Here is a 27560-nt window from a genome sequence, read left to right as displayed (position 1 = left end):
CAGAAATGAAAAAATCGCTGTCACTCACAAATGGAATAGATGGTGAAGTGCATCCTGGGAAAATAAACGATTTTTAAACAAGAAACGTCAATAATTATTATTTATGTAGTTTGTGTAATTAAATAAATAATTATTTCTGTACAATTGTTGCACTAGGTTAAATTAATAAAATATTTTACATGTTCAATTATCAATTGACAAAGAAATCCTTTAGTTTAATGTCATAATTGGATGCACTGTATAGTTTCCCTGCAACATAAAATTGCTCTAACCTCTGTTATTCATGCATTGTCTCGGATGAAGTTCTCAGCAGGAGGTGGCTCCTGATTGTGAGTCCCAGGAGTTTGGCTGACCACAATACTGCTGTGTGTTACCTTCCAGGGAAAATCTTGCTTCTAAATGAACAGTGTGCCTGGATAGATGGTTTTAAACATGTCATATTTGGTGTGTGAATCCCAAAATGGTTACCCTGAATCAAATGTGGTACATTTGGCCATTCATTACGAAGCATGTACCCTGCTTCCTATCTCTTAGTTCAGTAGGGCTGCCCTGCAGTGGTTTTGTGCCCATGATAATTACCTGGCGCCAGTCCAAGGACATCAAGGCTGTGGTGAGGGCTGACAGTAGCATAAACATGTAGAGAAACATACCTAAACTCTTACTAAATACACACACATTGGCATCCACATACTGTAAAAATGCTCATATCACACATGAGCAAAAGAGACACGGTGAGTGTCAGTGACAGCTTCCTATGAAAAGATGGATTTCTGTTGTTTTTAACATCCGTCAAACACATGTTGTGCCCTGAAGCTAACTCAGTGGAATGTTTGAAACAGTTCGCCCTTCAGCCCTCCACCGGAGGTAAATTGTGGAGTTGTCTGTGTTTAACTTGGTGTATGCAGAAGGTTACAAGTCCTTGGAAGTGGCTGTATTTTGCTGAATGGACAAACAGTAAACTGTGATTGCCTATGAACACACACAACAAAAAGGGCACTAAACATTCATCCTCAGAAGCTTACTTCAAAGAACCCATCTTCTTGAAATGGAATACGGTCAGGACATGGGGATACATTCTTGGTGGATAAACACAGTTATTCAATACTTCCTTTTGACCAGTGTACCGATAAATCTTAAAAGCTATCTGATCTGCTAACATTTACTTAAACGATTGAATTTCAAGCTGCATTTCCATATCATATATTACATATACAGACTGTGTTATATGATGAGATCATAAAGTCACAGATTGATTTTTCCACAGGCTGCCCACTGAGTGAAGTAAACTGTAATCCAACTGCAGTTTGTGTTGAGTTCAAACAAAACCAAAGACAACATTTAACTGCAATGCAGTTTGATTTACAAAACAACTGACATCTTTATTGACACCACAAAGTGAATATTTGAAGAAATTAGGACATCCAAAATTGTTTATAAAACACTTTAGCATCATTTGGTCACACTATTATAAATGACAACATGATACGGTTCTCATCTTTACCCAGGAGTATACGTAGCTCTACACTGCCATCTAGTGCTGCTAGTCCCACTGCCCACTGTCTGCTGGACAAGCATCGGTTTACAAGTTTAATGCAAATAAATCAATAATAATTGACAAAGAAATCAATACAATGTTTAGTTTGTAGTGTATGTGTGTACGTTCAATACACAGTGTCACATATATATATGAAAAAGAATATCCTAAATATAATACAACCCTCAAAATGTTACTTCAAAGTCACAACCATTCAAAAATATATAGTGGATACCCCCTGAAAATAATCCCCACATCCCACCAACGGAAAGTACCAATCCCTAATTGGTATTGGTTTAAACCTGTAATCCCTTAAGGACCCTCAGAAGTAGCTACTCCCTTGTGTGATGCCCAACAGCCTGTTGGCTTGTTGAGGAATGAATGGTTGTTGGTCATTGTGTGCTAGTGCATTGTCAGATACTGCAGTCACCTGGTATTTCAAGGTCAAAGGATCATTATATTGGATGTTTTATGTAGAAAGAATGTTTATGTTGTCCCTTCATTGTTGTCTGTTTGGCAATATTGTTTACGTAACCTGAACATTCATGACAATAAAGCATTTTGAATTTGAATTTGAGTGAGTGAAAGAGACACAAACAGAGAGAGAGAGAGAGAGAGAGAGAGAGAGAGAGAGAGAGAGAGAGAGAGAGAGAGAGAGAGAGAGATTATAAAAGCAATGCTGAAAGGCACATTTTCAACACATGTTTTGCCTCTAGCTAACAAGCCTATTTTATCATACATTTCCATGAAAACATTACCTTTGTTGCATACTTATATTGCAAGTCAATAGCACACTCTGAAGAGGCATTATGTATTTGAAAACAAATATGAATGTAGAAAGTAATATATCTAGCTGAAATGTAGAAATTAAATAAAAATGGCATTGTAAAATATTATAAACTTTAAAATTGAATTAATTCAGTTATTTTATACATTTCAGAGCTTTGTTAAATTCTGACATCTAAGAGTCATATCATGAATAGCATTTCAAGATTGGGTTTTGAAAGTAATGTCATCGTTCAAAAACATTAGAGAGATTATGTAAAATGCATGGTCATCTGCAAAATACTTAATTTGTTAACGGTTTAACATAGAATACATTGAAAAAGAGAATCAGTTCATGAGTATGTACTGTCTACTGTGTAATTTGATAGTAGTGAATTTACCAAGGAGATTTCCCCAGAGACCACCCCTGCCAATACCAACAGGTACAGCTGAGACCAGAAGCTATAAACAGGATGACCGCCAGGGCAATTAAGAGGCCAACCGCTATGATGGACACAGTGACAGCCCACACGAAGGTACGCTTAGAGAAGTCAATTAGTGGGCTGCGCAAGGCGCACCGTGCCTTCCGCGCCCTCTCGCGGCTCTGAGGAGGGTACCGGGCCTCGTTGATGCCCTCCATGCCCAGGGATCTGACTAGGCATGCCCGGTGGTGACTGAGCTGATCGAACGTGTGCTTGCCATGGTAACGGCCCATGCCACTGTTACCTGTTAGATTAGAGGTCATATAGGTGAGGTCATACAACTGAAAGTATATTCCTGTGATATTTATTTTTCCGACTGTATGGCAAATAGATACAGTTTGAGATCTATGGTCTACTGATATTCCAATTTCAACTGTATATAAAATGTGACTGTCAAATCTATAGTTTGCCTTATCCAAAAATTGGGGATCAGTTGAACTGAAAGGCAACACAGCTCAAAAACCTCAGCAGAACAACATGTCTTTTTATCCTTGTGATGGTGGCAGTAAGATTATTATTATTCATTAAAAAAGTTGTTAAAATTACCATTTTAGAACCTTATCATAAAGCTAGAGTAAAGAGAATATCAGCTAAATGAAATAATGCTTCTGTCTATATTGTAAGGTAAGTCCAAAGCCCTGCCAATGTCCACATTTTCCTCCTCTTGTATTTACTTTACAGCATGGCCTTTTTCTACCAACCCAGCCCCGAGATTAAGGTCTGTATAAGCCTCATCATAGAGTAGACTTCTTACCCACACCCCCAAAGGGCAGAGAGTTGAGAGTATAGTGCATCATTACATCGTTGACTGTCACACCTCCACTGGTCGTCTCAGCTAGCATCCTCTTAATTGTCTATTTGACAGAAGGAGAAGAACAGAAAGACACATCAGTGTATCTAGTTTTAACAACATGTGTCACCAGCTCCCCTGGTTAGGCTCAGCTTACGTTTTTATCGCATGAGAAGACATAGAGTGCCAGAGACTTCTCTCGTTCGTTGATGAAGCGAATAGCGTCGTCCAGGTCGCTGACAGGCACGATGGGCAGCAGGGGCCCGAAGATCTCCTCCTGCATGATCCGGGCATGAGGGGGGACGTCCTTCACCACAGTGGGGGCTGGGGAGGATGCACACACAGCTCCAACATCAATGCTGTTGATAAACTAGTGGGGCATTGTCAGAGACTCTTAATATTAATATTAAGTAATATTGATGGATTGAGTCATGGTTACAGCTACGACTGTAAGGCAGAGCATTCAGCCTACCACACGTGCCCTATGCACCATTCTAACTCCATACCCATTGGTCCAAACAATTCAGTTCACAAGTTCCTTCCTGTAACGCTGTGCACACTGCACTGAGGGTGCAGTCCCACACCCACTACAGGTTCCTACTGTACATCTCTTTGAATAAGAGTGCTAACTGAATAAATGTACATACCGATGTAGCACTGTGACGAGTCACTCTGCCCACCCACCGCGGCTGTGTATCCCTCCAGCAGACCCATCACTCTGTTAAAGTGGCGCCTGTTGATGATGCGGCCATAGTCTGGTGAGGATTTGGGGTCCGGACCGTAGAATTCCTGGGATTTGGTTAAAATTCAAGGATTAGATGGTATTACATGGAACAGTTGAAATAAAGTACTTGAAATAAATCCTAGACAATCTCATGATGCACTTTGAATTGGTTTCACTGTACTTTATAGTCTACATTGTGTGCATCTAATGCTGAATGTGATTGATTCAGTTTAGGTTATAATACATTGAGGTTGTGTTGAGATTGCATTGGGGACTGACCAGTAATGTTTGACGTATGCCCTCCACCACTCTGTTCTGTATGCTGGGTTCACACAGGACGTAGTCTGGAGCGATGCACGTCTGACCACAGTTCATAAACTTTCCCCACGTGACACGGCTGGGGACAATATAATGAAAGTCAATTCATGCTGATGAGTACTTCATCCACATTGCTGCTGGAAACTGACAGTGGGAGAAACTGTATACAGTCCTGTATAGCCCACAGTACGAATACTTTAATAGCCAAAAGCAAACAATTGTTCTGGCAAATGTTTCTGAAACCAACTCTATAGCATATTTGTACATACCGTATGTTTGCAGTCTGTCAATTGTAAGTGATCATTAATCATCTAGAAACCAACTAATAATCAGTTTGAATCTCACCGGCAGGCAACTCTGAGGTCACAGTCCTTGTCAATGAAACAGGGGCTCTTCCCCCCCAGCTCCAGAGTGACGGGTGTGAGGTGGTGTGCGGCGGCCTGCATCACCAGTTTACCCACAGTGCTGTTCCCCGTGTAGAAGATGTGATCGAAACGTTGCTTCAGCAGCTCCTGTGTCTCTGAAACTCCACCTGTTACTACAGGGTAGAGTTCCTTAAAGAAAAAAACATCAGTCCAATGTTAAAATGTCCCCCAAAAAACAGGGGAAAAATATAGATTTATTAAAAATAAAAATATTATTCAAACCCAATATTAGTATTTATTAGTATTAAGAAATAGCATTCACTATTTTGTGAGATCCATCTATCTGTGTTTATGTAATAAAAGGGTGTTTTGTTAATACCTTTGTTGACATTATACATTAAATAGTGGATGACAAATCAAAAAGAAATAACTATCTATAGAGGTTAGTCATTTCATTATCAATCCTTTGCAAGTCATTGGCTCTGTGCCCACAGTATATAGAACAGGCCACTTGTCAAACAAGAGCATCTACAGTGCAGACCTGGTCTAGATACTGGGGGAGCAGGTCTCTGAGAAGAGCTGAGGAATGCTCACTCAGCTCAGACGGTTTCACCACAGCTGCGTTGCCTGCAGGGAGAGAATGAGGCATTTGTGTGAATGGGATGACATCACAGTATGGAGCAAATACAGTTAGCTAAGGGTCTGGGAAAGAAGGAATCAGGGTTCAGTTTCCCTGTTGGAAGAAAGAGCTCAGTCGGGAAGACAGTAGTCTTTGTCATCATTAATTACACACAGTAGAGCTCTGTCGAGTTTTACATTTTAAGTTAAGTTATTATCAAAATGCTGTAGTAGAAATAACTCCTTACTGCATAGAATAAACTAAAAAGGAAGAAAAAATCATAATACTTAGAAAGTGTTGCCTATGCTATGGACAGGGCCACCACGCAACATAAAGAAATGACAAGAAAACATTGTCAGAGAAATTGGAGATAAGGATTTGTGGGAAGCCACAGGAATCCCTACCAGCAGCAATGGCCCCTATTAGGGGCTGCAGAGTGAGAGCCCAGGGGTAGTTCCAGGCCCCAATGATGAGCACCACTCCCAGAGGCTCTGGCTGGATGTACACCTTGTCAGTGAGAGTCAGGATACTCTTCTCCATTGGCCGTGGGGCCGCCCACTCAGAGAGTTTTCCCATTGCCAGGATGATCTCATTCTCTAAGCCTATCAGCTCTAAGAGGGGTGTATCGTACTGGCTCTGAGGGGACACAAGACTCATCATTTGACAGAGAATGATAAATTATTTAGGTGTCTATTACGTAACAGAGAAATTGCTGGTTTTAAGTCATTCTTTTTCGGAACATATTTTTTATTATTATCATATAATTTTTATTCCCCAGCCACTTCATTCTTACCCTGTTAATGTCTTGTTTGAGGGCAGTGGCGATCTCCCCTTGTCTGTCTGTAATCATCCTCAGAAGGGATTTCAGCTGCTCAACTCTAAACTTTTGGGGTCGTGACCTCCCAGTGATAAATGCCTCCCTGGCACACTCCAGAGCCTGCCTCTCCATGTTCATCTATCAGCAGCAGACAGTACCTGTGTGCACACCATACACTCAATAACAGTCTAGAAGTATTTACAGTATCAACTATGATCACTTTCTAATCACATGAACATACTCCAATGTGTGACCTTGCATACTAATATTGGAGTTTATGTAAATGAGTGATCTCTGCAAAGTAGTTGCTCATGCGTCTTGTAATATCATTTAGAAGTGAGGCTGAACTCAAAGTGCTGTATTGTACAATTTTAAGGGTTATAATTAGATTAAATGTAATTAAAATCGGTTTATATCCGATCATTAATTTGATAGAATTGAATTTTAAAAATCCACGCGTTGCCTTTAACTGTTACTAGTAATAGTTACACAAAATATCCCACAACGTAAAAGCCTAAATAAACTATTTATTGTTTACTCTCTATGACAGCAACTTTCTGGAGAATTTAGTCATATTGTACTTACGCATGATTGAAATACTGTCCGGTTAAACGTTGTATTGTATGGCGTGACGCCGTCAAATTTTCATTCCACAAACCCCTCTGTCATGTATCGCAGCTTTGCGTAATTAGTCCCTCACCATCCGCTTAAAAGCATAACCGACCGGTGCGTGCGCTGCATTATTCTAGAACACTGTCCCGTTTCTGGCTGACTGACGTAGCTGTGGGCGTTTCGGTGGACAATTAATGTTGTGTTGCCGTGATATCGGTTTACAGCACTGCTTGTCAATGCCAGTTTAATCATTAACTTTTGAACGTGTGACAAAACCGAAAACCAGAGGTCTATTTCGTTCTGGATAAGAGCGTCTGCTAAATGACTAAAGGTGTATTTGTGTGTGTGGTAGTAGTACATTTCCCAAAAACTTATGATACAAATAAGTACTGTGCCATCATAAATATGTAATACATTTGACATAAATCTGCAATTTTATTGTAATGTTGTCTGCTATACAAAATGTAAATTACACTGGGTTGGAAGGATACTGAACTAACACTTTTATAAGACATAAGGTTTAGAAATGCTTTTTAGCTTCTACAATTGTGAAAAGAGAACTTGAAATGATTTAGGCGTTTCAGTACAGTGTGTTAACATGTTTATTTCCTACTCATGAAATGTGGATATAATCAATTTACAAACCTTTCATAGTAGAGCCACATAACACATTTTGTTTAGTTATTTTCCTTCACTAGGCAAATATGTCTTAACACAAGTGCTGAACCCTCAGGCTTTCACAGGTTATGTTTAGGACACATGAAATGTTTAGGACAAAATGTCAAATCTTACCATACATATCCAATCAGATATAAATGATCAACAAACTTTTAAAGGATTTTCACAGATTATTTAGAAGAAGCAGTTGTGTTAATGTTGAACTACAGTTGCACCAGCAGTGATACCACAGAAGGTAAAATCAAGTTCAGAAAGAAAGGTGGCATCCCTAGTGTCTTCCTCTTTAGCCAGACCGCAGGAACCTCTGCAAATAACACAAGATACAAAATGGCTTCTAAAATCAATCTCATACAATCAGGGTACAAATCATCAGAGTTGGCATAGCAAGGATAAGAGGGCTGAATGGCAGATACAATGGAAGTTATCATGTGAGGACAAGGGTGTGGATGTCAACAAACAAAGGTACAAGTGGGGGCCAAACAAAAGTTCTTTTAAAATAGGAGAATGAGGCATGACGGGTAATTAAAAGGGGGGTTGATGGCAAAGCGTTATGTGGTGAGATTTCCAGGACAACACGGTGCATTGTTTCAAACACACAAAGCCATTTTTGTTTTAGACCCCAAGTCTTTGGTTCAGTGGGAGTTTGAGGGGGAGCATTCTCATGTCTGGCTTATCTTTGGGAACATGTACAATTCATGATTGCAGAAGAATAATTGCATTGGTTATTGACACAAATAGGTATTAGTAGGTACTTTATGAAAGTTGAGTGATTCTAATTATAAAAAACAGCTCAAGGATGTCATTCATTTGTCAGTCTATTATTTTGTCTCTCTTCAACAGGTACAGCTGAGACCAGAAGTTATAAACAGGATGACCGCCAGGGCAATTAAGAGGCCAACCGCTATGATGGACACAGTGACAGCCCACACAAAGGTACGCTTAGAGAAGTCAATTAGTGGGCTGCGCAAGGCGCACCGTGCCTTCCGCGCCCTCTCGCGGCTCTGAGGAGGGTACCGGGCCTCGTTGATGCCCTCCATGCCCAGGGATCTGACTAGGCATGCCCGGTGGTGACTGAGCTGATCGAACGTGTGCTTGCCATGGTAACGGCCCATGCCACTGTTACCTGTTAGATTAGAGGTCATATAGGTGAGGTCATACAACTGAAAGTATATTCCTGTGATATTTATTTCTGACTGTCTGGCAAATAGATACAGTTTGAGATCTATGGTCTAATGATATTCCACTTACAACTGTATACAAAATGTGACTGTCAAATCTATAGTTTGCCTTATCCAAAAATTGGGGATCAGTTGAACTGAAAGGCAACACAGCTCAAAAACCTCAGCAGAACAACATGTCTTTTTATCCTTGTGATGGTGGCAGTAAGATTATTATTATTCATTAAAAAAGTTGTTAAAATTACCATTTTAGAACCTTATCATAAAGCTAGAGTAAAGAGAATATCAGCTAAATGAAATAATGCTTCTGTCTATATTGTAAGGTAAGTCCAAAGCCCTGCCAATGTCCACATTTTCCTCCTCTTGTATTTACTTTACAGCATGGCCTTTTTCTACCAACCCAGCCCCGAGATTAAGGTCTGTATAAGCCTCATCATAGAGTAGACTTCTTACCCACACCCCCAAAGGGCAGAGAGTTGAGAGTATAGTGCATCATTACATCGTTGACTGTCACACCTCCACTGGTCGTCTCAGCTAGCATCCTCTTAATTGTCTATTTGACAGAAGGAGAAGAACAGAAAGACACATCAGTGTATCTAGTTTTAACAACATGTGTCACCAGCTCCCCTGGTTAGGCTCAGCTTACGTTTTTATCGCATGAGAAGACATAGAGTGCCAGAGACTTCTCTCGTTCGTTGATGAAGCGAATAGCGTCGTCCAGGTCGCTGACAGGCACGATGGGCAGCAGGGGCCCGAAGATCTCCTCCTGCATGATCCGGGCATGAGGGGGGACGTCCTTCACCACAGTGGGGGCTGGGGAGGATGCACACACAGCTCCAACATCAATGCTGTTGATAAACTAGTGGGGCATTGTCAGAGACTCTTAATATTAATATTAAGTAATATTGATGGATTGAGTCATGGTTACAGCTACGACTGTAAGGCAGAGCATTCAGCCTACCACACGTGCCCTATGCACCATTCTAACTCCATACCCATTGGTCCAAACAATTCAGTTCACAAGTTCCTTCCTGTAACGCTGTGCACACTGCACTGAGGGTGCAGTCCCACACCCACTACAGGTTCCTACTGTACATCTCTTTGAATAAGAGTGCTAACTGAATAAATGTACATACCGATGTAGCACTGTGACGAGTCACTCTGCCCACCCACCGCGGCTGTGTATCCCTCCAGCAGACCCATCACTCTGTTAAAGTGGCGCCTGTTGATGATGCGGCCATAGTCTGGTGAGGATTTGGGGTCCGGACCGTAGAATTCCTGGGATTTGGTTAAAATTCAAGGATTAGATGGTATTACATGGAACAGTTGAAATAAAGTACTTGAAATAAATCCTAGACAATCTCATGATGCACTTTGAATTGGTTTCACTGTACTTTATAGTCTACATTGTGTGCATCTAATGCTGAATGTGATTGATTCAGTTTAGGTTATAATACATTGAGGTTGTGTTGAGATTGCATTGGGGACTGACCAGTAATGTTTGACGTATGCCCTCCACCACTCTGTTCTGTATGCTGGGTTCACACAGGACGTAGTCTGGAGCGATGCACGTCTGACCACAGTTCATAAACTTTCCCCACGTGACACGGCTGGGGACAATATAATGAAAGTCAATTCATGCTGATGAGTACTTCATCCACATTGCTGCTGGAAACTGACAGTGGGAGAAACTGTATACAGTCCTGTATAGCCCACAGTACGAATACTTTAATAGCCAAAAGCAAACAATTGTTCTGGCAAATGTTTCTGAAACCAACTCTATAGCATATTTGTACATACCGTATGTTTGCAGTCTGTCAATTGTAAGTGATCATTAATCATCTAGAAACCAACTAATAATCAGTTTGAATCTCACCGGCAGGCAACTCTGAGGTCACAGTCCTTGTCAATGAAACAGGGGCTCTTCCCCCCCAGCTCCAGAGTGACGGGTGTGAGGTGGTGTGCGGCGGCCTGCATCACCAGTTTACCCACAGTGCTGTTCCCCGTGTAGAAGATGTGATCGAAACGTTGCTTCAGCAGCTCCTGTGTCTCTGAAACTCCACCTGTTACTACAGGGTAGAGTTCCTTAAAGAAAAAAACATCAGTCCAATGTTAAAATGTCCCCCAAAAAACAGGGGAAAAATATAGATTTATTAAAAATAAAAATATTATTCAAACCCAATATTAGTATTTATTAGTATTAAGAAATAGCATTCACTATTTTGTGAGATCCATCTATCTGTGTTTATGTAATAAAAGGGTGTTTTGTTAATACCTTTGTTGACATTATACATTAAATAGTGGATGACAAATCAAAAAGAAATAACTATCTATAGAGGTTAGTCATTTCATTATCAATCCTTTGCAAGTCATTGGCTCTGTGCCCACAGTATATAGAACAGGCCACTTGTCAAACAAGAGCATCTACAGTGCAGACCTGGTCTAGATACTGGGGGAGCAGGTCTCTGAGAAGAGCTGAGGAATGCTCACTCAGCTCAGACGGTTTCACCACAGCTGCGTTGCCTGCAGGGAGAGAATGAGGCATTTGTGTGAATGGGATGACATCACAGTATGGAGCAAATACAGTTAGCTAAGGGTCTGGGAAAGAAGGAATCAGGGTTCAGTTTCCCTGTTGGAAGAAAGAGCTCAGTCGGGAAGACAGTAGTCTTTGTCATCATTAATTACACACAGTAGAGCTCTGTCGAGTTTTACATTTTAAGTTAAGTTATTATCAAAATGCTGTAGTAGAAATAACTCCTTACTGCATAGAATAAACTAAAAAGGAAGAAAAAATCATAATACTTAGAAAGTGTTGCCTATGCTATGGACAGGGCCACCACGCAACATAAAGAAATGACAAGAAAACATTGTCAGAGAAATTGGAGATAAGGATTTGTGGGAAGCCACAGGAATCCCTACCAGCAGCAATGGCCCCTATTAGGGGCTGCAGAGTGAGAGCCCAGGGGTAGTTCCAGGCCCCAATGATGAGCACCACTCCCAGAGGCTCTGGCTGGATGTACACCTTGTCAGTGAGAGTCAGGATACTCTTCTCCATTGGCCGTGGGGCCGCCCACTCAGAGAGTTTTCCCATTGCCAGGATGATCTCATTCTCTAAGCCTATCAGCTCTAAGAGGGGTGTATCGTACTGGCTCTGAGGGGACACAAGACTCATCATTTGACAGAGAATGATAAATTATTTAGGTGTCTATTACGTAACAGAGAAATTGCTGGTTTTAAGTCATTCTTTTTCGGAACATATTTTTTATTATTATCATATAATTTTTATTCCCCAGCCACTTCATTCTTACCCTGTTAATGTCTTGTTTGAGGGCAGTGGCGATCTCCCCTTGTCTGTCTGTAATCATCCTCAGAAGGGATTTCAGCTGCTCAACTCTAAACTTTTGGGGTCGTGACCTCCCAGTGATAAATGCCTCCCTGGCACACTCCAGAGCCTGCCTCTCCATGTTCATCTATCAGCAGCAGACAGTACCTGTGTGCACACCATACACTCAATAACAGTCTAGAAGTATTTACAGTATCAACTATTTTATTTGTTTATTTGTTTATTTGAAAGGATCCCCATTAGCTGACGCTGAAACGACAGCTAGTCTTCCTGGGGTCCAAAAAGTACATACAAAACCAGTAATCACAATTAGTCACACATATCGTATATAAATGCACACCAAAGAACAAGAAAAAGTAAAAATTCGTACTTAAAAAAGTAATAAAATGATCAATGAACTATGATCACTTTCTAATCACATGAACAGGGCTCTCAAGTTTTGAAGACAGGCAAGAGTGACATATCCCCCCCCCCCCAAAAAAAAAAAAACACTTAAATGTAGGCCTTTAGAGCTAATAAAATTATTAAGCCTATTTGGAAAAATATGTTAATAATGTGACAATATGTCAGTCATCGGGTGATAACGACAATATGACTAGGCCTAGACTACTTGTTTGGAGCAGTTGTTGTCAGTGAACAGGCTGTAAAACTGTTGGTTTAGTTACAGACACTCATGAAAAACTGATTCTAGTTATCTGGGAAACATTTTCTAACAGCAGTCAAGTTGTCATTGTTTGTGTCAAACAAGTTGTGAATTAGTTACTATTAGTTACTATTATCATGACTTACTCTGTGTTCAAAGTGATCTAAACTTTCGGAAGACGTTGTAGCAGAATCACCTGAAAAAATCCAGGGGTTTTCCGTTAGTTGTTGCGTTATATCTTACCCAGATACAATAGTGCTATTTTCTGATTAGCTATTGTGTAAACCCTTTCTTTTTTTTTATTGGGTGATAAGTGGCCGGGCTCGCGTACGCTCCCACAATGCCCTACACCAGCGTCAAAGCCCGGTTTCATTGAAAATGGATTGGAAGCCGACGCTCCGCGCCGCTCCGCTCCGCTGTAGTGGACACGCACCGTGAGAGGCGCTTGATGCCTGCTAACCCTAACCCTAAATAAAAATGCATTTCTGGAAATGCATTTCCATTTGAATTTTGGTAAAGATTTGCTTCCATAATAAACAGGCTTTAAACAGGCTATTAAACAGGCGCTGACACAAGTCACCAAGAACGCCAAAAAGATTGTACTTGCGTTCTTAGCGTTCTTCGGATTGATAAACAGCCATAAAGACACTCTTTATGTCTATGGACAACACAGCTTCCTTGCTGGAGTTTGACGTGATTTGTGTCATGTCCAGGTAATGGATCACGTATAAACCAATAAAAGAGAATGACAGGCTCTGCCAATAGGGTGTCGGAATGGTAGGCTATATATGTACTTCTCATCCAACCACAATCAAATTCACTCTATCCGGATGGCGCAATATTTCTGGATAGTTTTTCTTTGTGTGTGTTTTTGAACGATCACAAGCCAGAATGAAAACAAGCCGAACTGAAATTGGAGTAAAGAAGCTATTTTTAAAATGTAAGGAGTAGAAAGTACAGATAATTGCGTGAAAATGTAAGGAGTATAAGTAGAAAGTAGGCTGAAAAATAATTTCTTCAGTTAAGTAGGCTATAGATACCCAAAATGTCTACTTAAGTAAGTTACTTGACACCTCTGGTTATAATATCCTTTAGAAGTGAGGCTGAACTCAAAGTGCAGTTGTGTATAATGTTGAGGGTTATAATTTGATCAAATGCAATTAAAGTCGGCCTATATTCGACTATTAATTTGATATAGCCTAATTACATTTTTAAAATCCATGCTTAACTACCTTTAACTGTTACTAGTACTAATTATATGAAATAGCCCTCAACATAAAAGCCCAAACTATTTTTTACTCTGGTTATCTATGACAGCAACTTTCTGGAAAACTGTAATATTGTACTTACGGATGAATGAAATACTGTCCGTTAACGTTAAACGTTGTATTGTATTGCGTGACGCCGTCAAATTTTCATTCCACAAACCCCTCTGTCATGGATGTAATTATGCTTTGCATAATTATTCCCTCACCGTCCGCTTAAAAGCATAACCGACTGGTGCGTGCGCTGCATTATTCTAGAGAACTGTCCCGTTTCTGGCTGACTGACCTGGCTTTGGGCGTTTCGGTGGACAATTAATGTTGTGTTACCGTGATATTGGTTTACAGCACTGCTTGTCGATGCCAAAACTGATACATTTATCATTAACTTTTGAACGTGTGACAACACACAAAACCAGAGGTCTATTTCGTTCTGGATCGTCGGCTTAATGACTAAATGTGTATTTGTGTGTGTGGTAGTAGTAAACAATTTCCCAAAAAGTTATGATACAAATAAGTACTGTGCCATCATAAATATGTAATATATTTGACATAAATCTGCACTTTCATTGTAATGTTCTCTGCCATACAAAGACGGATAACACTGGGTTGGAAGGATACTGAACTAACACTTTTATAACACATACATGCTTAGAAATGCTTTTTAGCTTCTACAATTATGAAAAGAGCACTTGAAATGATTAAGGTGTTTCAGTACAGTGTGTTAACATGTTTATTTCCTACTCATGAAATGTGGATATAATCAATTTACAAACCTTTCATATGGTAGAGCCACATAACACATTTTGTTTAATTATTTTCCTTCACTAGGCAAAGATGTCTTAACACAAGTGCTGAACCCTCAGGCTTTCACAAGTTATGTTTAGGACACATGAAATGTTTAGGACAAAATGTTAAATCTTACCATACATATCCAATCAGATATAAATAATCAACAAACTTTTAAAGGATTTTCACAGATTATTTAGAAGATGCAGTTGTGTTAATGTTGAACTACAGTTGCACCAGCAGTGATACCACAGAAGGTAAAATCAAGTTCAGAAAGAAAGGTGGCATCCCTAGTGTCTTCCTCTTTAGCCAGACCGCAGGAACCTCTGCAAATAACACAAGATACAAAATGGCTTCTAAAATCATTCTCATACAATCAGGGTACAAATCATCACAGAGTTGGCATCGCAAGGATAAGAGGGCTGAATGGCAGATACAATGGAAGTTATCATGTGAGGACAAGGGTGTGGATGTCAACAAACAAAGGTACAAGTGGGGGCCAAACAAAAGTTCTTTTAAAATAGGAGAATGAGGCATGACGGGTAATTAAAAGGGGGCTTGATGGCAAAGCGTTATGTGGTAAGATTTCCAGGACAACATGGTGCATTGTTTCAAACACACAAAGCCATTCTTGTTTTAGACCCCAAGTCTTTGGTTCAGTGGGAGTTTGAGGGGGAGCATTCTCATGTCTGGCTTATCTTTGGGAACATGTACAATTCATGATTGCAGAAGAAAAATTGCATTGGTCATTGACACAAATAGGTTTAAGTATAATGTACTTTATGAAAATTGAGTGATTCTAACTATAAAAAAACACCTCAAGGACGTTATTCATATGTCAGCCTATTATTTTGTCTCTCTTCTTTATCTCTCCCTCCATCCACCCTATCTTCCAATAATTGATGCCTGGCTAGTTCCTGCTTTAAACCAATCATTAACTGGTCTGTCCATTGTTAAACAGCTACAAAGTACAAATGACTTTTTCATTAGAAGTAGTACATGATTATTTTTGAAGGAAGTTTGATTAAGTCCAACTCATTGGAAATGCCATGTGAGCCACGGTAGGTCACGTACCTGGTTTGACAGGGTTTTTTCGTCAGATGTAGGACATAACATTCACTGCTGTGTCTGAAACCCTTTTTCCATGACTGTGTGCTTTGGTTTGTTGGGATAAATGTATGAGATAAAATGGACAAATGTTGAAATGTTGTTGCTCTGTGGACCACAAGTGCATTATACCATGTAGTAAAAAGGGTATTTGGTATGTAACTATTATCAGAATTAGAACAAGTTTTAACCGCAAAGTAGTTTACTTTGGCGGGCGGGTGCATACAGTAAACATATAATAACATATCTTATGACTATATCACAGTTTCCAGTAACTAATGAACATGAGCAGTCGTTCACTAATCCCTCACTTTTCAAAAAATAAAAAGTTATCCATGGATTTTAAATACATTCGAATCTCTCAATGGTTTCTAATGAAGGTAAGTAGTGTTGTGTACATTTTCTTTAAACCTTTTAATTTAACTTTCAAGATACAACCAGGAGAAAAACGGAATGTTTTCTATCACAGTAGAAGTATGAGGTAGAAGGGTGCACAAAGGTTCTTCAGTTTTGCCAACTCAGCCTTTGAGTAACCTTTTCACATCAGAAAATTGTAAGTTTGAATATCTTATACAGCAAACACCTTTGTTTCAATTGTTCTCACAGATTCTACTCTAAAACCACAAGAAGAAGATTAGACCAAATAGGAGCAATAGAGGAAACAGGAAATGATGCGCTGTGAAAATACTTGTTGGGCATTGTAATAAGTACGATTATAACTCTTTTTAAAAATAATTTACTTCAGAAAGATAAACATTTAAGGATGAGATTAGCATGACTTGTCCACCGTAATAAATTGTTAAGAAGGACACATATTAATCCGGTGTTTAGCTAAAGTAAATATCCTCACCATAAAAATTAAATTGATATGGCTACAAATATCTTTGAAATCCATACTTAACTCATCAAGGGTGTCATACCTGTACTATGAATGCTGCCAGAACGGCAAACATGGCCAGCAGTGCCATGCGTCTAAGCCTTCCCAGGTTGACAGGTTTGAGCAGGAAGAAGCGTGCCCAGCTCAGCTTCTTGGCGGTATGTGGTGGGTAGCGCATGTCGTTGGTGCCCTCCATGTTGAGCTTCTTGATGAGGCAGCTGCGCAGGTGACTGAGCTGGTCAAAGCCGTGCTGGCCGTGGTATCGTCCCATGCCGCTGTTACCTGCGTGGGGGGTGGTGGGGAGGGGATCAGAATAGGGTCATGGAGTTGTAAGGGTGCTATGGTATTAGAATCTTGGTCAACCATTAGATGATGCCAAGACAATTTGATGATGCTTGTGTGTGTTTCTGATGGGTGAAATGAGCTGGAGGAGGTCAGAGAGATACAGAGTGATATAAGGGTTTAGAAAGCGTGTGGCATATCATCTTTTTATCAAACAGTAGTGCCTGCTCACCGACTCCTCCGAAGGGCAGTGCGCTGATGGTGAAGTGCACCAGACAGTCGTTGGCTAGAAGGGCCCCACTGGATGTCTCTGCTATCACCCTTCTGATCAGCTATAGGACAGTGGATAGATCAAAAGATTAGACGTGGGTAAAGGTTTAGGTCAATGCTGCATATACATTATAAAAAACGCATTATAAAACACTTATATATAAAACTCAGACACAAATGGAGACGGACTTAGGGGATTTTCTAGACCCTTAACGTTGACGTGTGATGCCTAATCAGATATACTAATATCTACAAATCAAACACTTGACACATTTTGGGGATTTTTCACCAGGTTATCTTTTGCAAGAAAATGGTTGATGGATTTCACCTTGTTGTCTGGCGAGAAGACATAGAGAGCCAATGGCTTCTCTCTCTCATTGATGAACTGGATGGCCTCATCCACTCCGCTCACTGTGATGATGGGCAACAGCGGCCCAAAGATCTCCTCCTGCATTACTTTGGACTCCCCAGTTACATCCCTTAACACAGTAGGGGCTGGTTGGAGACAGACGGTGTGACTGAGTGTGTGTATGTACTGCCAGTATGTCTGTGTATATGTATGAGAGCGTATGAGAGTGATTATGTAGATGTGTGTGCGTGTGCATATTTCAGTAGGCTCTGACCACACACACACACACAACACCCCAATAAACACCAACCAATGTAGCATTCTGATTGGTCACTATCTCCTCCGACAGCCACCGTGCTCCCCTCCATCAGACTCATCACCCTCTTAAAGTGGCGCTGGTTGATTATGCGTCCGTAATCCTCAAACTTCTTGGGGTCTTCCGTATAAAATTCCTACCAAAAGTACAGAAGGGCATGCACAAATGTCTGCTAAATCAACCTCAATTGTAATCAGAGAGGGTTGTAAATCGGATGGTCCAAACGTCCAGACTATTGAGCACGGACCTTAATGTTTTTCCTGATTTCCTCCACCACTCTGTTCTGTATGCTGGGTTCACACAGGATGTAGTCTGGAGCGATGCATGTCTGACCACAGTTCACAAACTTTCCCCACGTGACACGTCTGGGGACCAAGAATTAACAATTCATTATTTCGTTTTGAGCACAGAATACAATTGGCCACCAAATTTTCAACTGTTTTATAACAAACTGACACAAGAATCCTCAGCAATGCCCATGCTATCAGAATCAGAACCACATCAACAGTTGACTGAGTGTGCAATCCCTTCAGCGAACAGTACACATTTGCAATTTTCCTCATTGAGAAAGACTTGACAATAGTTTTTTTCTGTTTTCTTATAGTGTGGTGAAAACTTGACAAACTTGGAAATTTGAATTGGAAACATCAGGCTACTCACCGGCACGCCACTGTGAGGTCACAGTCCTTGTCAATGAAACAGGGGCTCTTCCCCCCCAGCTCCAGAGTGACGGGTGTGAGGTGGTGTGCGGCGGCCTGCATCACCAGTTTACCCACAGTGCTGTTCCCCGTGTAGAAGATGTGATCGAAACGTTGCTTCAGCAGCTCTTGTGTCTCTGAAACTCCACCTGTTACTACAGGGTAGAGTTCCTAAACAGAAAAAATATATTTTATATAACAAAAGCGTTACACAGCAGTAGCATTCATTCAAATAAAATAAGACGTTATTTACTGTACTTTTGTTTTGCGACACCATATACTTATTTTTGCCCTGACAAAAACATTGGTTTCACAGGAATGTCAAATTGTTGAGTCTGCCTTTAAAATGTAAGTAAAAAAATATATCTAAGAGAAAAAAGAATAAAAGATGTATTTGGGCCTTACCTTATCCAGGTAGATTGGGAGCAGTTCCTCCATTACCTTGGCTGAGTGAGAGCTGACTTCTGACGGCTTAATAACAGCCGCATTACCTGTAAAAAGGATTCTGCTTGTCATTACATTGCTTTCAGATATCACTTTAATTTTTAAGACTGTTATCCTTTAAACCAAGTAGAGTGATATGTTATGACATGAGCAGCTCTTTCGGTTGTTGCAATATACACAGCAATTACCATGCTACTACAATACCTGCAGCAATAGCTCCCACCAGAGGCTGAAGGGTGACAGCCCAGGGGTAGTTCCAGGCCCCAATGATGAGCACCACTCCTAGTGGCTCTGGCTGGATGTACACTTCGTCAGAGATGGTGAGGAGGTTCTTCTCCACAGGGCGAGGGGCAGCCCACTGAGTCAGTTTGTCCACGGCTAGGTGGATCTCCCCCTCCAGGCCCAAGGTCTCAAAGAGCTCTGTGGCATTTTTACTCTGTGTCCGATAAAGAAGAATGGATATATATTTATGCATCCAGTATTATGCAGCATGCAGCATTGTGTGTTGACACTCAGCTGTTAAGCAAGCACCTTAAAACAAGTGACCTCAGTTCCAGTTCTTTTGGCAGTTGTCCTAGTTAAAAAACTTAAGAGCACATGGACACTGCATTATTACTGGTACAGCATAAATATGCCCATGTAATCAAGTAGTCAGGGCTAACCTTTCTTTTGACAATATTTAAACATCCTGAAAGCAAGCGCAATCCCGTAATAATAACCAGTGCAGTATCTCACCTTGTTGAGGTCCTTGTTGACTGCTTGAGCTATGTCTGTACGCCTCTCCGAGATGAAGTGGAGGAGAGACTTCAACTGGTGAAGTCTGTATTCAAGAGGTTTGGACTTCCCCGTCTGGAAAGCTCGCCTTGCACGCTCAACTACCAGCTGCTCTCGAGACATCTAGGGCAAGATTGGGCATGAAAGATCACGGGATTGCCATTTTATGATATAATGTTATGTGGTCTTGAACAATGTATTGTCTAATACCAACAAAAGCTACCACCAAGTCAGAATTAGATCGGAAGCCATCAGTAATCTTTTCAATTGTTGAAGCTTTACTATAGGCTACCGCTATACTACTAATAAAGTTCATTCTTACCGTAAGAGGCAGCTGCGTACCTATACAAATGACGAAATATTGTTGCTCTAATGTTCTGCCAACACTTTGACAACATACGGGTCTAGTCGTAACAGAGAAACTACGTAATCACGCTGGAAAGTCATAAACCAATCACTGACTAGCACACAGCAAGATGGTTGGTTACCCGATATGTCAATCCAATTCAATGCAATCAGCTTTGAAAAAGGTTTTTTACATAAATTATTCTGAGAAGAATGCCAGTCTCTTGATGCAAAATTGATGTCTTTTTGTGAGTCATATTTTTTGCTTAATAAACATGTTTATGTGCATTTGCAGGAATCATTGGCTTCTTCAGAGTCTATGTTACCGTTTTTGTCTTGGCAAAATATCTGCTTAAGATTAGGGAAGTTTTAAACAAAGGTGGGAATAGTTCAAGGAGAAATATTTTTTTACTAATTTAAATGATAAATAACAAGACACAAATTGTAATTTAAAATGTTCTTTTTAATAAACAAAGGCTGCATTTGTAGAGTTCCATAAAGAACAAAGAGAAATGCCCCTGGTGTAACACAAATATCAAGTAAAACAACAACAATTCTCATTAAAAAATAGGAGCATGGAAATTAGTTGCATTTTCATGGTCGGTTCAGGGGGTGGCTTGACCATCACAAGGGGTTGATATTAATATACATGTAGCTCGAGCTGGAGAGTCGCAAATAACTGGGTACATACATTCATTCTACATCTCTACAGGTATGACATGTGCTTAGTACCAATGTTTTGCTTTAACAGTCCATCTTAAGTACTCTACTCTCCATTTACCATTGATACTGAGGGAGTGTGTTCCTAACTACTGCATGGCTATAGATGCACGGGATTTGGTAAGATCCAGACAGGGCTTACTTACTGTTCTTTTTTTTGTTCTGTCTTCACTTTGTATTGTAAAGGCTTTGTGTGGTGCGGAGTGCTCACTAGCAGGAGAAAAAGGGTACAGGAAAATAAATGCAAAAACAATCACAGACACTCTGATATGCTTATTTAAAAAAAGAACATAATCAAATAAGCCTAGTGGCCACGTTTTGCCAGTTTATGCATTTATACACACAAGAGTTTATTCACACTTGTACATAAGAAAACTAAAGAGGCTGCCCTCTTCATACCATACTTTAAAACAGGCTTCTGATGCGACTTTTTCCATTATTGAATGTGTACCACTGGCCTTAAGCACAGCTAATGTGCACACGCATACAAACAGCAAAACAGTGCTGCGAGCCCAGTGGAATGACTGAGGGGGGGTGGAAGGGACAGGACGCTGAGGAAACATGGATGGATGCTAGGCAGTGCCTCTTGACTTCAAATAGATATCAGATTTGATCTCCATGCAGAATACCAGTATATACAATAAATGAACAGTCCTTATTTAATGTTCCATGGATAGTTTAGGAGCTGCCAGTGTCACTGGCACTCTAGGTCTTTAACTCCTTGGCAGAAGTGGGCAATGTGTATTACATTTTTTGATGTACAAAAAAGTATTGTGCTCTTTGATTGATAGGCAGGGCATCCAATTACATCCTCACTTCACTCCCCCCCCCCTCCCCAATCTCTCACTGTGCTCATACACGCATTCACTCACTCTGAGAAAACTAAATAAAATCACATGCACAACATACAAATATGTACATGTTCTGAAACATCAATTTCCTTGAAAATCAGCTACAGTTATTAATGTATGAACATAAAAAAGTTTGTTTCTGTATTATTCAGTAAAATGAAACTCAAGGTAACTACTCAAGTAAATTGACCATCCCATTTATGAACCACCTGCTCATGACCCCGTCTATTAGATAGAGGGTTTATGCTGGTCTCCCCCTGAAATGTTTTCCGGGAAGGAAAGAAAGTCATGCCATTTTCACTGATGCCTCAGATGCCTCAGTTTTGACATGGCATAGTTCTCCAAGAGGCCACCAGTAATGTGTGGATGTGTACAGAATGGATGTTTCTTCTTTAGGATAACCAACCCTTTTCCACAACAAGCAATGAGAGGGAGAGCTGATTCTGTGCAGGCAGGCATAGAGGGAGGGAGACCATCTCCCCCATCCTTTTTCAAGGAGCCCACCTGAGCTACAGCTCGCAGCCTTCACATTTATCTCACCGAAATCATTTCAGAACAAGTGTCCCCCACTTTTGACGATAAAGTGCTTCAGCTAAAACAACAACAACTAAAAAGTCTAATTACAAATCTACAGGTTTCTTTGCTCTTCAGGCTTCTACCATGCTCACGTCTGTCTGTAAGAACTGTACGTCTTTTCGTCCATACAAGTGTGTTTTTTTTGATACAGTGTTTGATAGTTTGCATGTCTTTTGCTTTCCAAATCTCTTCTCTTTTATACTTGAGGATGTCCAATAGGCAGGATAACATTGTTCTATTTGAACCAATAAATAATCACAAGAAAGGTCCAGAGTAAAAACAATCCTTATAATAAGAATAGCAAATTGTGTTAAAAGGGTCCATTTCCTAGACTGGTTAAGTCACCAGGACCACAAAAAGTCAGATTTTTCTTTATGGTAAAAAAACAAAACAACAAAAAAAGGAACTAAATCCAGAGAGTAGGACAAATGTCACGTGTGTTTGATCTGGTGGTCTTTCCTCTGAATGTTGACGTTGACAGACATCGTGTTTAAGGTCAAGCAACATAAAGATCCATGCGTTGACACCCTGTCCATATCTGGATTAAGCCTCAATGAGTTTCAGGATCCGTTTTCATCTTTGGTAAATGAGTTTTGTGCATCTTTCTCGCTCTTGGCTTTGAGTCCATGATGCAAACACAGGAGTAATACTATATGCTGAGTGGGTTTCCTTGATAACGAACAGGATAAAAAGAAAGTGCTTGGTCTGCTACAAAGAAAGATAATGTGGGTGTGTACTGTATGCGTGTGTCTATGTCTGTGTGCGTGGAGAGGGGGGATAACTGGGGAAACAGTGGTCCCTCTGGGCTTGTGACAGGTGCCCATCGGTGTGTCTGTGTGTGTGGTCTGCTATTCATACAGCGTGACGGTGCAGTAGCAGAGGGCTGAAATCCGTCGGTCCACACTGGCCTTGTCTGTGGAGAACAAACACACACAGGACAGTAAGACTACAAAGGGCCACATCGTAGCAGAGTAGAAAGTTACCATAGCAAGTTGTTTCCATATACCCATAAACAACCTTTCAACATGTAACACAAATCTCCCAAACCCTCCAATTTCATTGCTTAAACCTTTGCAGCCACTCAGAAATATGATAAATGGGCTGAAGTTGAATCAAGAGCTGACCAATCAGAACACCCATTACCTTGTTATCTCAATGACAATGGAAAAAGAGACATGTATTTCACTGGTTATAAAAATAGGCATCTGTGCTATACTTCAGGCAAACACCTCTGAGAAAAAACATTCCTACTGTTATTCAGCTCACACTTGAGCTAAACACTCTACGTCAATTTATCAAAACAACTTGCAATCCAGGCTGTTTGTGGAAACAGAGACTGTTTTCATTAGATAATTGTAAGACCTTACATAAGATTATAGAGACAAAAAACGACACAATATGTATGTGTTTGTGTTTGTCGATACTCACATTTGGCCACATTATCGATGTCTGCTGGGTCCTGGAGGATCTTGGACAGGCCCTCCAGCAACATGGCAGCTTTGTTGTAGCGGTAGGCTATGTCCTCCGTCTGCTGGAACATCTCATCCAGCGCTGCAGACTGCACCTGAGAGACAGACAGAGAGAGAGACAGAGAGAGAGACAGAGAGAGGTGGAGAGAGAGAGAAAGAGAGAGAGATTTGTATATTATGAAAGGTTTAAAACAAATGTTCAGAAACATATGAAGGATGTTTTTACATGAAGGATTTTTTATGGCCAACTGTCTTCCCGCCTTACCATCTCCACGGCATGGTTGTAGATGAGCTTCTCCGCGGTCACGCTGTTGATCTCGTCCACAAAGCGCTGCTTGTCGGAGAAGAAGTGGTTGAGTTTGTCGGTGAGGCGTCGACACAGAGAGATGCAGCTCTTGTAGCGCTCATTCAGACTTTTCACCACTGGAAGAAGGGAAAAAATGGGTTTCACTCATATGTGCCTAAATGAAATTGTGGTTGTCTTTGGCAGGGATGGTGTAGCAGTGTGTCTCTGACCTTGCTTGACAGCGGTGGAGGGGTTGAGCTTGGCAGATTTGATCTGAGCCTTGGCCAGGTGGAGGGAGGAGGCCAGGAGCTGAGCAGCCTTCATGTACAGAACCAGCTGCTCCACCTGCCTAGAAGGGGGAACCAGAACAACACATTGTTATTCATGTTATCATCTTTGTATCATGTTCCATTATGGAAGTAATCTGGCATTGGCAGATCAATTTGCAAATTTGTATTAGTCTGGAACATCTCAGTTCATTTTTGGTTTTCCAAGAGGCGTTTATCAGCCAGAATAAATAAACCACAAGCTTGCATGCTGGTCTGCTTCCCAGGCTATTATTGAACATTAAACTAAAATGAGTAAAGTAAATTTAGAGCTGTGCTTTAACAGCCATTCAATTCATATCATAATCTTTGTGGTTTTCATTACATGATATGGTTATTAGAATACACAAATATGATTTAACCATTATGTAATGTTCGAGTTTCATGTTGGTTAGGGTTAGGGTTAGTTTCATGTTGGTTAGGGTTAGGGTTAGTTTCATGTTGGTTAGGGTTAGGGTTAGTTTCATGTTGGTTAGGGTTAGGGTTAGTTTCATGTTGGTTAGGGTTAGGTTTAGTTTCATGTTGGTTAGGGTTAGGGTTAGTTTCATGTTGGTAAGTAACGACGCCTCCCTTACCCCCACTCCTTGCTGAGCTGGCTGATCTGGTCCACAACCACGCTCTCCTGAGGGGGGTAGAGGGAGGCGGCAGACACCCCGAGGTCGGCCCCGCCGGCTCGGACAGCAGCAATCTCCAGCACACAGTCCGTGAAGGACAGCATCATCCGCAGGTGCATCAGGGTATCTGTGTGTTCCCGCTGTGCATGCACATACATGGTCACATCACTGAACACAACGACCAGCTTCAATAGACCCAAGTCATTTTTCTGCTGCTAAAAAGATCTCAGAGTCAACAATTGCCACCATCTTGGTGCCTGCCTCACCTCCATGAGGGTCTCCTCTGGGAGCTCCGGGGCCTCGAAGGTGATGAAGCCATCCAGGCTGGGCGGGGAGGTGCCGTAGGGGACGTAGCGCAGACTGCTGGGGCCGGCCTCGGCCCCCGAACCCCCAGACACACCTGGCGGGGAGGTGCCGATGGCCATGCCGGGGGGAGAGCCCACGTACACACGGCCACTGGTGGAACACAGGGAGCCTGCAGAGCTGTTGGAGCCCACTAGAGGTGGAGAGGGTGGAGAGGGTGGAGAGAGAGAGAGGGAGAGAGGGAGAGAGGGAAAGAAGGAGGGGGAAATAGGGAGTGTTAACAATAAAATGGTAGATATTGATATACAGATATCTTTGGTACTTATATCATTTTTAAAGGTTGTTGTCAGGTTGTTGTTGATGATTAATATAAAGAGAAAGAAATATGATGTTTTAAAGATCTGTTCATAGAAACAGGGAGAAAATGGGAGAAAATGGGCCGGTATCCTTCTGATGGTACAGCTATACAAGGGTGGAGGATCACAACATATAACACAGGACACTTAACAGCAGCTGGATAGCTCAGGGCTGTGGAATGGCTGCCTGTCTTCATGTTCAGAGATGGGTGGAATGGTTAGATTAGTACTGCTCTAATATTAGGCTTGCAGTGCAATGCTATGTAGCCACTAGCGGTTAGCATTCCATGCAGATTAGTTCTGGACTGGGGGGTGTAGTTAGAGGGAGCCTGGCATAAGAGTTAGCCGCTAGCCCTGTGAGCGGTCTCACCTGATGTGGTGCGTGGCCGGGTGCCCAGGTGGCTGCAGGTAGGGGGGGTGCTGCTGTTGGGGGGCGAGCCCACAGTGAAGAGGACGGTTCGGGGACTCGCCGCCCCGCCCTGAGCCAGCCCACAAGGTCCTGCCGGGGCTGGGGAAGGGAGGGAGGGTGTGGTGTCATTCACACTCACAGCCAATCAAGCTTTCTGTTATACAGGAACTGCCTGCCCAGAACGGCAAATCACGTGCGAGTCATGCAGGGTGTGAAGCTAAAAGCATAAAGGCTTGTGGGTGTCCTTCCCATCAACGTTGTTTAAAGGTTAAACAACAGATATGTTTACTCCTAACTAGGCTCTAATGGTTAGTTTATGAGTACTTTTCCACTCATAGCTAGCAACGACTTCTCTATTGAACTTCTCTAGAAAGAAGTATTACATCCATACGGAACGCCCCTCGTGATTCATGACAAATATTGGGGATTTTGGAATCACAATGGGGGTAACCAAAAGAATGTGGCAGATTGAGTGTGCGTGTACCTGTATCCATGGGTCGTTCTGTGTTGAGGCTGTCTGTGCTGCCCTGATATGCCTGTCCGCCCAGCGTGATCCTAACTGGCTGCTCAGAAAGCCGCCCAGTGCTGACAGACCTGGAAACAAAAACACCACAATATGAAGAAAAAAAGATGTACATGTATAACAGAGAAAGAGAGAGCTTCAGGGATGGCGATCCATAGCCCCCCCCTCACCTTCCGAAGGTGGTTCTGCTGGCCTCGGGGGCAGACTGGCGCCCACTGGGGTAGGGGGTGCAATGGTGGGCACAGATGTCCCGGCTGTCTGCCAGGGTCTTGGTGGGCGTGGGGCTGTCTGCCAGGGTCTTGGTGGGCGTGGGGCTGTCTGCCAGGGTCTTGGTGGGCGTGGGGCTGTCTGCCAGGGCCATTAGATTACAGGACGCCTGGGTTTTAGGGATTTTGAATGGAGCCGAGATAGTCTACAATGGGAGACGAGAGAAGATGGTCAGAATGTAATAATACAATACCTTTGGCCTGAAGGGGAAACTACTACATAGGCTCTACTGTATTCCTAAGTGTCCACCCATGGTTTTTAATTTGCAGAGAAGCGGGTACAGAGTGATTAATTCAGCTGAACAACGAGAACAGCAACACCTCATACTCCTGATCTCTTCGTTCAGCTGATTCTATCACTCTGTACCAGCCTCTGCAAATGTAAAACCATGGGTGGAAGGGCTTTCTCATGGACTGCTCTTACACTGTGAAACTCACTACCTGTTTCCATCAGACAGGCTCCTTTGCTTGGCAAGTTTA

At 41.6% G+C, this 27560-nt stretch overlaps 4 protein-coding genes across 8 annotated transcripts in view; all 4 read right to left on the bottom strand.

Annotated features, from left to right (window-relative positions):
* Nucleotides 1–1395: 1395 nt before the first annotated feature.
* On the bottom strand, nt 1396–7160 carry LOC124478238 (aldehyde dehydrogenase family 3 member A2-like). Its single transcript, XM_047036444.1, has 10 exons — nt 7000–7160; nt 6391–6572; nt 6002–6233; nt 5520–5605; nt 4959–5167; nt 4575–4692; nt 4219–4360; nt 3729–3895; nt 3536–3635; nt 1396–3025 (listed from the first exon to the last, which is right to left on the bottom strand). Exons 2-10 carry the CDS (start codon nt 6550–6552, stop codon nt 2697–2699), a joined length of 1545 nt encoding a protein of 514 aa, XP_046892400.1. The 5' UTR covers nt 6553–6572; nt 7000–7160; the 3' UTR covers nt 1396–2696.
* A 446-nt stretch (nt 7161–7606) lies between these two features.
* Nucleotides 7607–14375, bottom strand: LOC124478239 (aldehyde dehydrogenase family 3 member A2-like). Of its 3 annotated transcripts, XM_047036447.1 has the most exons (12): nt 14219–14374; nt 13015–13064; nt 12191–12372; nt 11802–12033; nt 11320–11405; nt 10759–10967; nt 10375–10492; nt 10019–10160; nt 9529–9695; nt 9336–9435; nt 8680–8827; nt 7607–8008 (listed from the first exon to the last, which is right to left on the bottom strand). In XM_047036447.1, the coding sequence occupies exons 3-12, from the start codon at nt 12350–12352 to the stop codon at nt 7897–7899; spliced, it is 1476 nt and encodes a 491-aa protein (XP_046892403.1). In that variant the 5' UTR covers nt 12353–12372; nt 13015–13064; nt 14219–14374; the 3' UTR covers nt 7607–7896. The 3 variants fall into 3 exon arrangements, with proteins under 3 accessions (XP_046892403.1, XP_046892401.1, XP_046892402.1); XM_047036445.1 differs by having other exon boundaries at nt 7916–8827; nt 14219–14375; XM_047036446.1 differs by lacking the exon at nt 13015–13064 and having other exon boundaries at nt 7916–8827; nt 14219–14375.
* Nucleotides 14376–14758: 383 nt separating this feature from the next.
* Nucleotides 14759–20450, bottom strand: LOC124478236 (aldehyde dehydrogenase family 3 member A2-like). The gene is made up of 11 exons (XM_047036442.1): nt 20359–20450; nt 19998–20159; nt 19467–19698; nt 19224–19309; nt 18781–18989; nt 18368–18485; nt 18115–18256; nt 17784–17950; nt 17418–17517; nt 16947–17185; nt 14759–15245 (listed from the first exon to the last, which is right to left on the bottom strand). Exons 2-11 carry the CDS (start codon nt 20157–20159, stop codon nt 15225–15227), a joined length of 1476 nt encoding a protein of 491 aa, XP_046892398.1. The 5' UTR covers nt 20359–20450; the 3' UTR covers nt 14759–15224.
* A 373-nt stretch (nt 20451–20823) lies between these two features.
* ulk2 (unc-51 like autophagy activating kinase 2) overlaps nt 20824–27560 on the bottom strand; it is a 32556-nt gene continuing 25819 nt past the window's right edge. For 2 of the 3 annotated variants that reach the window (XM_047035269.1, XM_047035270.1), the window contains 9 exons: nt 26985–27226; nt 26776–26885; nt 26253–26390; nt 25490–25719; nt 25185–25363; nt 24514–24632; nt 24263–24420; nt 23957–24092; nt 20824–23441 (listed from right to left, as the gene is read on the bottom strand). In XM_047035269.1, the coding sequence (XP_046891225.1) occupies nt 23377–23441; nt 23957–24092; nt 24263–24420; nt 24514–24632; nt 25185–25363; nt 25490–25719; nt 26253–26390; nt 26776–26885; nt 26985–27226 (1377 nt within the window). In that variant the 3' untranslated portion in view covers nt 20824–23376. The remainder of the gene's footprint in view (nt 23442–23956; nt 24093–24262; nt 24421–24513; nt 24633–25184; nt 25364–25489; nt 25720–26252; nt 26391–26775; nt 26886–26984; nt 27227–27560) is intronic. The other variant, XM_047035271.1, reaches the window with a different exon arrangement.

The sequence above is a fragment of the Hypomesus transpacificus genome, chromosome 15 (assembly GCF_021917145.1).
Source record: "Hypomesus transpacificus isolate Combined female chromosome 15, fHypTra1, whole genome shotgun sequence".
NCBI classification, from domain to species: Eukaryota; Metazoa; Chordata; class Actinopteri; order Osmeriformes; family Osmeridae; genus Hypomesus; species Hypomesus transpacificus.
This window is presented reverse-complemented; position numbering and strand designations above follow the sequence as displayed.